This window comes from Strigops habroptila, chromosome 10, assembly GCF_004027225.2.
Source record: "Strigops habroptila isolate Jane chromosome 10, bStrHab1.2.pri, whole genome shotgun sequence".
In the NCBI taxonomy this organism is placed as follows: Eukaryota; Metazoa; Chordata; class Aves; order Psittaciformes; family Psittacidae; genus Strigops; species Strigops habroptila.
This window is the reverse complement of record NC_046359.1, coordinates 39,338,712-39,352,467: the sequence shown is the minus strand read 5'-3', so window position 1 is coordinate 39,352,467 and position 13,756 is coordinate 39,338,712. Positions and strand designations below refer to the sequence as shown.

At 50.9% G+C, this 13,756-nt stretch overlaps 1 protein-coding gene across 1 annotated transcript; it reads right to left on the bottom strand.

Moving 5' to 3' along the window:
• Window positions 1–7,643: 7,643 nt before the first annotated feature.
• Window positions 7,644–12,679, bottom strand: ZFP36L2 (ZFP36 ring finger protein like 2). The gene is made up of 2 exons (XM_030498952.1): window positions 11,909–12,679; window positions 7,644–11,405 (listed from the first exon to the last, which is right to left on the bottom strand). Exons 1-2 carry the CDS (start codon window positions 12,413–12,415, stop codon window positions 9,981–9,983), a joined length of 1,932 nt encoding a protein of 643 aa, XP_030354812.1. The 5' UTR covers window positions 12,416–12,679; the 3' UTR covers window positions 7,644–9,980.
• Between the last annotated feature and the right edge of the window lie 1,077 nt (window positions 12,680–13,756).

Below are 13,756 nucleotides of genomic sequence, written 5' to 3'. Positions count from 1 at the left end.
GGGCCCCCCTGCCCTCTAGAGCTTTATCCCATGAAACCTTGCTGAGCAGGTTCCTGAAGAGGCCAAAAAAGTCACTCTGAAGCACAAGCATTTCCACCTGAGCTTAATTGGGCTCATTGAGAGAACTGAGAACAAACAAATTCAACAAGATTAGGTTCTGTTGGAACATTTTAATCTCTGGGAATTGTCCAGTTCATAAGATGATGGACCATTTGCATCACACAAGCTAACTATACTAAGAGGTCATGGGATATGGAATGTTTTCATGAATTATTTCTTATATGTTAGATGCAGTACAAGGGGAAGTTGCATACAACAGTATTTACAATTTACTTTTCTCCCTGCAGCCAAGGCAACAAGGCTACTTACATGCTGTGGTGTCTAACTTACAAGATGCTGTCCTTTGTTTATGTAATGCTGGCACAATCATCAAATATTAAGTTCTGCCTGTTTCTATGTTACAGTAATCCTAACTGGCTGATTTTTACCCTCTTTCTTTTTCCTTTTCTACTACTAGTCCTGGAGTTACAGTAAGTACATTTTCTGTAATTTCAATGAAACTTTTCCAAGACATTTACCATTTGCTTTTCCATCTGGATAACACTCTCTGCTCAATCTCTCTGAATTCCACAACTGCTCTTTCCAATCAGTTCTTAGAGTTGTAAGGCGAAAAGACTCCACGTTATAAAGTGCTACTTAACAAAAAAGCAAAGACACCCAGGCAAGTCATTCCCCCTTCAACTCTCCTGCATTAGCAGAGGACCAAGAGCTTTACCTCACTGATGTTTTTGCTTGTTTTCTCAATATGCATGTGCCTGCTTAGGTACCACATTGCAGCCCAGGAAACAGCTTGACACAAGGGGAGCATCACACCTGGAACCACTAGTCCCTCAATTGAGGGCAGAGGTCTAAGCAGGACAACCACCTGCACTTGGCAGGTTACCAGCTCTCCCAGACTTTAAAAGGCTTACTGGGGACTCCTGCCACACATCATGGTAAGAACTCTGGCCAGCTGAGCTCCCAGAGCCCTGCCACCTGAGGCAATTGATAATGAAATAGTAAGTATTGGATTATGATGCCCATGTCAATCACAGCAGGAGCAGTCTCTGCAAGGCTAAAGAGTATTTCTGAATAAAACAACTGAAACCAGGAACAAGTATGTCTCTGATATGCCAGAGAACGTTCACACATCTCCTGCAAGGGACGGAGCAGGATCTTGCCCCTTTTGGCTTTACTGTCCCAGATTAAATCCTAGCCATACTCTGAGTCAAACCCTTCCCAATTTCAGCTGGTCAAAGGAAGCTGGGAGCACAAACCCATTCTGCTGCCTACCACCACTCTTCAGCAAGGGCTGGAGGTCCTCCGACTATGGCTTCTTGAGGATGGGATGACACACACCTAAACACTGGTGTTCGGGACACAAAACATACCATTGTATATACATTATATACACCATTGTCTATGGTACTGATGTTACCTCTTTGGGCTGGTATTTACCAATGGTTTGAAAAAATCCTTTTCTAAATCTCTCGCCATTAGTCTTGCCCCAGTAGATTGTACACACCAGTCAGGTTGCATTTCTGAAATTAAGAATAAGGATTATTTCCACCAAGTCCTGCTAACTCCCCATGTGCCAAACTGCTGGGACATATTTCTTTCAGTCATACTAGCCCAATCCACAGTCATCCCTGATTGTGTGCCCATATCTACTGCTGGATGAGAAAATGGACAGAAACTTTTCATGAGCTGCTGTCATCTTCTTCGGTGGAGCTGGAGACTTGAGGTGCGTCGCTCCTTCGACTTCTTATGATTGTTCATTTGTGAAAGTTGAAGAGTTGTAATACTGGAAATGTTCACTGGCCCCGTGCTTTGACCACAGTCATCAAAAGCAATCTGTTGTAAACGTCACAGCCATTAAATGAGAGCCATACATTTTGGCTTGCCTTGTATTTGCAGATGGAGATAGACCCCAAAACCGAGATGCTTGTTTCTTGCTTTGTGACGCTTTTGCAGCAAACAGTTTAGCATTAACTTTTCTGCTATGAATTCTAAATTTCCTCTTGAATTGCACTTTAAAATGCAGGTTACCATGAGAAATATTTTGAGTAGACAGGAGAGGTCATGACTTGGTGTTCATGTTGACACTAGCCCAGAGCTCTGCACCACTTCCAGTAGAGATGGCTTTTCCAGGCTGCCAGGCTTCCCTTTCTTCAACATCATCTCCCCAACCACACTTCCCCAAACACAACACAGCCAAACTGAAGCAAAATGTTCAGGTTCAGCTTTCGAAAGCTCAACAGCTTGCTGCATGAGGCTTTGCCTCCCCCTGTCCCCTGGACATCATTTCATACATCCCTGGATTCCAACCGTGTATACAGAAAAGAACTCACAGAACAGAACATAGGCTGTGGTTTCACAGGCAGTTCAAGTCCATATAAACTTGCACTGATGCTGAAAGCGGAGGTCCAAGCCTCGCGGTACTTACAAACTTCTGCCCTCGCTTGTGCTTTTGTTCTATAGCCACAAGGCCATGGAATGAGTCCAGATCAGAGCACTAATCTAGCAGAAAACAAATTCCTGTCTTTTTAGAGTTAGCGTCCATTTGGATTGGCAAATCGCTGCATTCCTGACCTTTAAAATCAAGTATTTGTTAACACTGAATTCATCTCCTAAGATTTACAGCATGCTGATTTACAGCCCCATGAACACAACAGCAGCACTCTATGGAACCCTCCTTGTCTGTGCTGCTGTGCCACTTCTGCAGCAGAGCCAAATGACATCCAACACCAGAAACAGTTTGTCCTCATCCGGGTGCAGGCACATGACACACATGAACTGACCCAGGGCTCTGCTGCCCCAGAAGAGGGTATATGGACCTTCCCTTTGACACATGCCCCCTGTTTCCACCACACCGCCAGAAAGAGCCCTGAGACCACTGCATGGGGCAGAGCTACCTGCCATTCACAGCAGCAAAGCTGGAATTTGAAAGTGATTCAAAATCAAGGTGAAAAATGGTCATCCATGGAAGAGTCAGGAAGTTCACATATATATATATGTGGATACAAGAAAGCTTTAGTAACCACAAAAGCCAGTTGTTAGTGCTCCTCTGCAATGAGGGAATGCTTTTCACATAGCAATTCAGCTCCCTTTGCATACAGTACAGGGAATCCTTATCCAACATTTAGGCACGGTTGAAGGCTAATTAAGATCTCATAAGTTACCAGGCCTCTTACTGTTATTGAATTTCCCTCCATTTCTTATCTTGAGTAGCTATTACGATTCCAGGTATTCAAGTGAACATCATTCAGAGAAGATAAGGTAATAATCCATTGATATAGGACCCTTGTATTTAGATTTCAGCATATGCAGCTCCCTATTTATGTTATTAACCATGGTAGCAAAATGAAGGTTTAAATTACCCTGTATTTCCGCCTCAGATAGTGTAGAGAATAGGAATTACTCAGATGTCATCTATCCCTCTTCAGCAGCAGAGAGATCTGTCAGGGTAATTTTGCCTGCTTTCTACAGGAATGCAAATCTGGGGGGGGATCACCCCAAAATGCTTCTATTAATACCTCCGTCATCCCTCTCTGAAAGGAGATATGAAATGACTTGTGTCTGTTTGACTAAGCTTTGAGACAAAAAGTTCTTTTCAGAGACAAAGTCCTCTAGACCTTCAGGGAGGAATCTTCATCCTCCACCCTCCTCTCCGGTATTAAATTCTCAATATTATTAAAGGAATTAGACTTACAAGTCAATATCCTTCAGTACATATGCTGCAAAAATGACACAACCTTCTAAATCTAAACCAGCTGATAACAAATGTTTCCTTTCACATTCAGAACCTCTCAGGAGATGCAGAGCTTTGCCACAAGATCGGTATTTGATATCTAGTAAACCAGACGAAATAATTATTCAGGGATATAGTCACATTCATTAGGCCCTATTTTGATTCTGAGCCTTCCCTTAAATGTCGGTATCTTTTCAAGGAATACCCAAGGTCCATGTGAGTTCACCTATAATCTCCAATATAGAAATGCAGTTTTAAAATGGGCATACCAAGAATTTCTCAAACAACTGTGGAGGAAACAATGTGGAGCAAAACCCACACAAGAGAGATAAGCCAATCTAGCATCTTGGCGGGGAGACCCCTTGTCCTCCATCCCTTCACACCTGTGTCCTCACCAGGATGCAGGGCTCTACCTCCTCCTCCTTCCCTGTACCAGCAATGAAACCCATCAGACTCCTTACTGACCCACCCCAGCAGAAAACACCATTTTCCCTCATTCTTCTTGCTTAACACAATACATCAGCCCCCAGGTAGATGTGGTGAGTGCCGAAGGTGGCTGGAGGCGAGGGGACCTTTCAGCGGCCCTGGACCAAGCGCCCACCCTGGGCCATGCGGAGCAAGCTGGGTGCAGGGTGCTCTCTGGATCAGCGACCCAAACCGGCTCAGGGAGTGGGTCAGAAAGGGATGGGGGAAGAGCTGAGCCAAGAAACTACTCCCTTCTGGTGGAGGCAGCCTGCTACATCACCTCGAGTGTATCATTTCCATCCCAACCCTCCACTTACTTCTTGAGCAGATGAGCACTGACAGGCAGGTCTGGCTGCGGCCATTCGGGATATTCCTGCCCCTCTCTGGGCAGGTACCAACCAGATGCAGGGCTGGCAAAAGGGACAGTGAATCTATACTTCAGATGCAATAACATCGGAAACCCAGCACCTTTGCCTTAAATCACTGGGGAACTGAGTTTAAGCTGAAGGGTCAGAAAATGAAGTTTCCATTTCCAGAGCTCTGTCAGCTAAACAAGCAAAACCTGACACGTCCTTGTCTTCCCAATGACAGAGCACCACCGCCTGAAGCTCCAAGGAAGATTCACGCTCAAGGTCAGCAAGAAAAGACGGACCACGCAATTAAAACTATATAGTACAGGTCCCTTAGCTTTAGTGCCATGCTAACAAATGCAAAAGTAAAAGTACACCTCGACCATGAACAAAAATGACCAAAAATAAAATCTGGGGCCTTCTTTGAAAATTAGGTGATCAGATGCACCTTTTTCAAAAGAACAAATCCAAGCTGCCCACCTAATGATGGGATGGGATGGGATGGGGGCAGAAAACGTGAGGAGGGGAATAATTTCTTTTTCAAAGCAATGTAAGAGCTGCACTGCACAACATTTAAATGAGATTCTGGAAAAGGGCTCATCCCCTGCCCATGTATTTAACCTCTGAGGTATTGGTTTCCTGCATTCTGCATTCAGCAACAGAGCAGAGAGAGGATCCAGCAGCGTACCAGCTCCTCCGGTGGTGATGGGCCCTCTTCCACTAGTGACATGGACTGTGCTGTAATTCCAGCTTCTGTGCTTGGCCTGGGGGTAACTCTGGGGGTACAGCAAAACCAGCTCATGCTTCACCCATGATGCACTAAGCAAAGAGCAGCATTGCTGTGCTCTGTGGAACACTGCTGGGAGTATTTTCGGTGGGGTCAATCCATTCATTTGTGTGCTGAATCAGGTTTAGGTTTTGAGTTAACTTGGGTCAGGCAGCAAACCCCCAAAGCCCAGAAAAAGCAAAAGCACAAGAGTTAACAGCACACCCGCGCTACCTGAAGAAAGCAAACTAAGAAATGCGGAACAAATAAGAAGCCCCCAAGAAATTAAGAGGACTAGGCCATAAAAATCAAACTGCTGATTCGATACCTTTGAAAACCCCCTAATGGTCATACCCAGTCATGTTAAAGCAATTCCTGTTTCAAGATCTGTACCATTGCACCTATTCCTACACATTTTTTGCTGCAGTTTCTGTCAAATTATCAACTGAAGCAAGCATGCAAGACTCAGGCCTCACCAATAATTAATAAAATCCCCATTTTCCAGACTGGCAAATTCATTTTAAGTGCCCCAACTATTAAGAGAAATACCACATTTCTAACGGGCATAGCAGAGACCTTATTGTTCCTTCTCAACCCAAAGTTCTTGAAGAAAACCAGCTTCTTTTTATGCAGTTTATCAATTTATTGCAAAGTATCAGGAAATCTCTGAATGGTTTGACCCGCTTTACATGCTTCCTTGAATTCTGAAATGAAAGCAAGAGAGCATTTGCTTAAATCAACAATATAAATCACCAGTTTAAAGGTTAACACTTGATTGTGCAGCACAAGCAGCAGACGTTTATCGACCCGGTTCAAGGACTTCTGGTTTTCTGAACACATAACGCTGCAATAGATTGCTTTGCACTAGGCTTCTGCAGGGATACAGACAACACAGGGGGCAGGATGGGTGGCCTCAGGGCATCACTCGCTTGGAGCAGGGTGGAGGGCAGCTCCCCACATACTGGCATGCCACTAGCCCACTGGGAGACACTCGTAGGCTGTCACCCATCCTGTCCTGGCAGCCTTTTCAGTGCTCAGAACATTGGCGTTGACACCAGCGCAGTTGTGTTTCACATGGGGCAGCTGCTGCAAAGCTCTTCTTCCAGCCAGGAGCACCAAAGCCAACCCCCTGGCACCTGGACCGAGACCCTGTTCAACTAACAGAAAATCACAGGGAAGATGGAAGTACTGTGCTGGTGGAGCAATAAATAAGGTCCTTATCTACTGTGGCAAGAAAAAGGCAGGCTTAGGGGGCAAGGGGGGCAAGGGAGAAGCAAAAAGCATACCTAGGGAAGGAAGAAAACCTGAAAATAAGTCATTGAATGGGTTGGGTTGGAAGGGACCTTAAAGCTCACCTAATTCCAAGCCCCCACCATGGGCAGGGACAGCTACCACCAGACCAGGTTGCTCCAACACTCCTAATTAGCAGTTTTAGTTTGACAATTAGATTCAAAATCCCCAAAATCAGTTAAGACATCAGCTTAGACACCAGCCAAACCAACAGCTACTCTCTGCTCCTGCAAAATATTGGTGAACACCTTCTCCTTGCAGCCATGGTACCTGCACCAGGGATGCCCAGGGAAGGACCCAGCTGTGCTTGGTGCTGCTCTGCAGGCAGCACCAGAAGGAAGTTCCTTCAGAAATCAGTTTGGGAACCAAAGGGAACAATTCTGAGCCAGCATGTCAGACCGACCCATGAAAAAAACAGAAAGGGTGATTGCTGCAGCTGGGCTATGTTGTCATACACTGCTTACATTTGTTTTAATTTTAAACTGAGAGTCAGTCCAAGGTTCGTTACACAAACATATGGCACCGGTATTACATTCTACCTTGTATTTATAGAAAGTCCTGTGGCAGCCCAGGCAGCGCAGAGATGTCATAATGTTAACAACATTTATTAGTAGCACGACAAAAGAACAAAAATAAGCCAGTAGAAATCATGACTTAAGTTTTAAGGGACTGACTGGAGTAAGGGACATGAGTTTGGAGGTATTAGCTAAAATTCCTCCAGCATTAATGAACACACAGTCCCCAAGCCACCTAGTATTTTGTTATATACCCTCAGAAAAGTAATTTGTTTAAAACCCAAGCCCTGAAAACTGATTAACACATCTAATGCCAGCCTGATTAACACAGATAGGCCCTCAGCTGGGTGATGGGAGCACCGAGGCAGAAGTCTGCATTCCTGCAAGAGGAACAAAGCTTTGGGGACAGAGGGTAAACCTTAATTATGCCTTTTTATTACCCAAATGGCCACTTCCTCCTTACCCCAAACAAGCACACTCATATATCCCCATAAGTGAAGCAACTTGATAAATGCCATTACTAGATTTCTTTTCCTGCTCCAGCTGTTAAGCCACAAAGGCCCAAAACTTCACCCTTTGGAAGCAAACCCCAGCAATTAAAAGAGCAGGATCCAGCACACCGCTAACGCAAGGAGTCCTGAAACTTCTGGAAGCATTTATTAACTTTGGCCAGTGACCAGGGATTGCTGCAGGAGTGCGCTGGCGCTGGGTTAATCTGTAGCTAAACACATTGGTGAGCGGGGTTGGGGTGAGGTGGTAGCTCACAAGACACACTCAGTGCCCTCCAACAGTTGGAGGGTTACTCCTCTTTTTGCTCTTTTTTTTTTTTCCAAAAAGATTTTATTGGGAGAACTACAAAACATTTACAGTACAAAGTTTACAGTCTCACACAATCTGTAGTGAACTGACTCCCGAAAAATATATTACAACTCAAGTTGACTTATCCTTTAGTTACATTCAAAACATACTTCTGTTAAAGTAGTCCAAAAAGAGTACATAGTGCTCAATCTGTACCTATGTACAAACAAAAACTAAGCTACTGCTCATTCATCCACCGTCCAGGAAAGTTTTAGGAAACTCCTGACTTTCTACATAAGGAAAAATAATAAAATGCCAAGTTTTGGAATTCAGTTAAACAAGATATGTTCAGGTACGTATGAAGTTTCAGATCCAAAGATGGCCTCCATTCTTACGAAGAGTGGCAAAATTTCGCTGTAGTTAAAACCCATCCCTACATTCAAATCATCTCAAGCATTAAGAAAAAATACTTATTTGGTTGAGAGAGAGATTTAAGGCAAGCGTGGACCCTTGAGAAGGCACTGTGAGACATCCTAACACTGGGACCCCCAATTATTGCTACATACTGAGACTCTTATCACAGTGTGATTGGTGGAGTTAGGCAACAAAAAAAATACTTTTTGGTTACGTTAAACAAGTCTGGATTCGATTTGCCACTTTGAAGTCTGATTGTGAAGTCAGTCCTCTTTTTGCTGTTGGCTTGTTTCTCGCGTTTGTTTTTCACCTCGGACGGGCTACAACCATTTACATTCTACAAAAACCCCATAGAAATTCCTCAAACTACTTCCACAGCATCGAGACCGATTTCTATACAGAAACCATGCAATCTTTCAGATTTACGTAAACAAGGAAAGAAATTAATGAAATAAATATTACATACAATCTCTTAAATTAAGAATTTTACTCATTTACAATAAAATAACCAAGTGAAGTTACAAAAAAGGCATATATTACTGTGAAAAGAACACACTCCACATTTCGCCGATTAATAATGGCAATCATAATTTAAACATAATAAAAGAATATATATCTATTGCTTTTTCATCATACCCGATAAATACAGTATGAACAAATTACCAATGTATACTTTTCACAAGATAATAAATAAGTTAAATAGTTTCAGATTGAGTTGTTGTGCAGTGACTCATTCATGCAAATCAACTCAAAACAGCTAAAAAAAATTAAAAAACAAAATAAATCAGCAGTTATTCTCCAACAATTACAAACTAAACTCAGTTGAGTGCTTCCAAATAAAGCAACAACAACAGAAATTGTTCTAAGCCAAACATCCACTAAGTGGTGGCAATGGAACCAATATTAAACTTTGGAATGAAGGTTTTAGCATGTTATTATAATAATAATATATAGATATATAAAAAAAGAAGGTTGTTATCAAGGCATATTCTTGGCTGGATGTTGGGTTTTTTTTTTTTTTCCTCTTTTCCTTAAAAAACAAAAAGCTGACAGGTTTTACAGGTTTCACGTTCTGTGTTTTACCTGAACTGCATTGAAAGAAACCAGTTTGTAACTTTTGCTGCGTGTGTCTGAAGGGTCGGAGGCGCTGGGCAGGCAGGGCCGGCGCTCCCCGGATTGTTTGTTGCTTTATGGTGGTGTCTGTTTTCTAATGCTCTTTTCTCTTTGTTTTTTTCTCTCCTCTTTCCGAACACAGATGGAATGGCTGCTGCTGGTGCGGATCAGAACTTGTCTCCGAAGAACAACAACAAAAAAAAAACCCCAAAACAAAAAAATCCCCTTCTTCCAAGGTCTCTCTATAAAAATAGGTTTGTTCAGTTCGTGTCATTTGCCCTTTCGCAAAGCGCCTTTTTTTTCTTCTTTGTTCAGCTCTCGGTGTATATATAGATAGATATATATATAAAAACAAAAAAAAAAAAAGGAAGAAGAGGAGAAGGATTCACTTTCTTCGCTCGTTAACTTACTTGCTCGGCAGCCGCGGGGCCGGGCGGCGGCAGCGCGTCCCGCCGGGCCCCCCTCAGGACCCCCCTTCCCTAGTCGTCGGAGATGGAGAGGCGGCTGAAGATGGGCAGGCGGCGGCCCGAGTCCAGGCTGGGCGACTCGGAGCCGCTGAGGGAGCCGGAGCTGAGGGAGCCGCTCAAGTAGCTCTCCCGGTCGGAGAGGGAGTCCGGGGGGCTGGGCGGCGCGTCGAACACGGGCGACTCGGAGAGGCGGCGGAGGGGCTGGAAGCTGAAGGGCGGCGAAGCGGGGGGCGGCGGGCAGCCCCCGCCGGGCGGCGGCGGCTGCTGCTGGCAGCGGTAATAAGCGGCGGCGGCAGCGGCGGCAGCGGCGGCCGCAGCGAAGTTCTGTGTGTGGAGGGCGAGCGGGGCGATAAGGCTGCCCAGCTCCTGCCCCGAGAAGGCGAAAGCGTTGTTAGCGCAGGCCGGCGACAGCAGCTCCTCGCAGTAGGACGCAGAAGCGGGCGGCGGCGGCGTGCGCGACCCGCCGGGGCTCTCCAGCAGGGCGGCGTCCAGGCGGCCCCCGGGCGGCGGCGGCGGCGGCGGGGCGGCGCCGTGGGGGTGCGGCGGGTGATGGTGATGGGCGGAGAACCCGGAGAAGCTCAGGCTGTGGTGCAGCTTGGGCCGCTCCCCTCCGCGCGGGTGCCCGAACCCGCCGCCGCCGCCGCCGCCCAGCGTGTGGTCGCGGGGGGCGAAAGCGCGGAGGTCCCCGGTGCTGCCGGCGGGGTGCGGCGGCGGGTGGTGCGGGTGGTGGTGCGGCCCCCCGGCGGCGGCGGCGGGCGAAGGGGCGGCCGTGCCCCCGCCGGGCGCCGGGCGGCGCTCGTCGGCGTTGTGGATGAAGTGGCAGCGCGGGCCGTAGGGGCAGAAGCCGATGGTGTGGAAGGTGCGGCAGAGCTCGGTCTTGTACTTGGGGTGGCGGGTGAGGCTGCGCAGCTCGTGGAAGCCGTGGGCGAACTGGCACTTCTCGCCGTACTTGCAGGCGCCGCTTTCCTCGAAGGGGCGGCAAAGCTCCGTCTTGTAGCGCGTCGAGTTGATGGGGGCCCCGCCGCCGCCACCGGAGCCGCCCCCCTTGCCGGCCGCCGCCGCCTGCTGCTGCTGCTGCTGGAGCTGCTGCATGAGGTGCTGGCTGCGCTCGCCGTTCTCGCTAAAGGAGCGGTCCCGGAACTTGTTCTCCTTGTTCAGCAGGGCCGTGGGGCTGCTGCTGCTGCCGCCGCCTCCGCCGGAGCCCGTCTCCTTCAGGCTGCCGAACGAGGAGGAGGAGGAAGAGGAGGAGGAAGATGTGGAGGAAGAGCTGGAGCCGGCGGGGCTGGGGAACTTGGAGCCGCCGGCCAGCGCCGGCAGGTTGCTGGTGGAGTGCCGCCGCAGGAAGCCCGGCGCGAAGCTGGAGCTGGGGGAGGTCACCGGGGTCCCCACGGCCTTCTTGTCCAGCATGCTGCTGAGGTTGGTCAGGGACTTCTCCGTCTGTCGGGGCGGGGGAAGGGGAGGGAGGGGGAGACAGCGGGGGAAAGAGAAGGGGTTGCACGGTGACCGCCAGCCCAGCGGCCCCTCCGCGCCACCGCGGGGGGTGGGCGGGGGTCGCACCGCCCTCTGGCCCCAACGTGGGCCCGCAGCAAGCGCCGGAGCGGGCGGGCAGAGCCGCGGAGAGGCCCTTCGCAGGCTCTGCCGTACACGCAACTTTTATAAAGTTCCTCTCGGCAACGCAAAGCCGGCAGCGAGCGGCTCCAGAGTAAAAACCACCCCAGGAGCCCCCGTAGCTCCAAGGCTCGCAGCCTTGCATCGGCCGCGCTGCAGCGAGGCCCGCGCTGCTGGAGCCCGGCGGTTGTCAAGAGGCGGCCCGCCCGCAGAGCCCGCCGACCGCCCCGTCCAGGCCCGTCCCGGGCGGGTCCGACCCCGGCCCAAGCAACGCCCGCCAAACCGCGGCACCGGCCCGGGTCGCGCCGGGGGAACACCTTCCTTCTCCCTACCTTGCACAAGAAGTCAATGTCGTAGAAGGCAGATAAAAGTGTCGTCGACATTTCTAGATCCTGTAATGGTCGGAAATACAGGAAGGACCGAAAGATCCCGCTCTCCTCGGAGGGTTTGGAAAAGCCACGACTAGACAGGAGGCGGCCGTTTGCTTGAGATCCGAAATGGTCCCGTCTCCTTCCCGGCGGGACGGCGGGTGCCGGGCCGAGACGGCGACGGCGGCTGCACAGCAGCAAGCGAACTGCGGGAACTCCGCGGCGCTTCGCGCCGCCCCCATATAAACGCCGCCGCCGCCAAGGCCCGCGGGGCGGTTCTCCGCTCCGCCCCGCCCGACAGGACCGCCCCGCCCCGGCCCGCCGTCGTGCAGGGGGCCGGGAGCTGTGGGGCGGGATAGGTTGGCGCAGTGTCCTCGCTGTGCTGCCCGCTGTCAGTCGCCTGTGCCCCCGAGCGGAGTGCGCCGGTAGCGAGGGCAGCGCGGGCAGGACGGGACGGAGCCGGGGCCACATATAGCATGGAACCGGTCCGTACGGTGTCGGCCCCCGCGAAGCGCCGTTCGCGCCCCTCTGCAGACACCGGCGCGGTTGCTGTGGCTCTAGCCCCCTCCCTTCGAGGGTCGGGAGTCGTCCGCGATGCTTCCCCGGGCGGGTAGAGGCTGCCGCCGAGCGGAGGCCGGTGCGCGGTGCGGCGGGGACACCTTTTCGTCCCGCCTCGCCGAAAATAAACTTTTGCCACGTAATTTGTTTCAAACAAAGGTCGGGTCTGCGCTGCCCCGGTGCGACCGGCGGGACGGCGGCTGAGCAGGGGCTGCGCGTCCGGGCCCTCTCCCTGTTTGGGGGGGGGGGGGGGGGTTTGGCTTGGTTTTGTTTTTGTTGGGAGTTCGGGAGAGGTTGGCGGGCAGGCACGGAGCCAATGCGGCGTTAACCCCGCACCGGCTCTGCTCATATGCGACCCCCACTCCCCTCATCTCCCGTCCCATGGATTCCCCCCCCATTCACCCTCTGCCACAGCGCTTTGACCCGCCCGTCGTGGTCCCCGCCCGCCGCCCCAGGAGCGCTCCCGGCGGGCCGCGCCGCCGCTGCGGGGCCGGGGGCGAAGGCAGCGGCAGGTCCGTGCCGGCGGGGCTGTTCCCGGGCGGGAGCGAGCAGGCTGCCGGCCAAGGCAAAACACCCCGCTCCGCCCCCCCCAGCGCAGATAAGGCCGCGCAAACGCGGCGGGGAAGGCGGTGGAGGCCGCGGATCTGCACCCTCGGTGCTCCCCCCGCGCGTTTGCTCAGCCCCGGGACAAATGGGAAAGGGAAAACGGACGGGCGTGTAAAGTTTTATTGCTGCTAAAGCCAGCAGAGGCGTTTGATCCTCTCTCGCTTCCGAGCCGGGCTATCAGGCCATGGAAATCCAAGGGTGCAAATGTGACCACGTCAGCAGGAACCCTGCGCTTTGAAAGCACATTTGCAAAGGAAAGCAACTGCGGGGGGTGGGGGAGTATTACGGCACTTCGCGTCGGGTGTTCACACTCGCCTCCCCGCCGCCGTGGGGCTCATGCTCCCATTTGGTTCCCCTCCTTCCCCGTCCCCACACAGTCCTTTTTCCCCCCTCGAGGTTGGGGGGGGCAGCGGCCAGGACTCGCCGGGCGCAGCCCCTGCACCCGGGACCCGGCTGCTGCCCTGCCCAGGGAACCCCAGCGGAGCAACAAGCCTGGCCGCGAAGTTGGGGCTGAGCTTTGCAACAGAGATGGAAAATCCACCCGGGAAAGACGAGGAGCTGGGGAATAACAAGCCCAAACCTCGCCTCTTCCCGTGTCCGGCCACTTCGGCTACCCCACCGCCCGCCGGCCCCGCTTCCAGCTTCCTC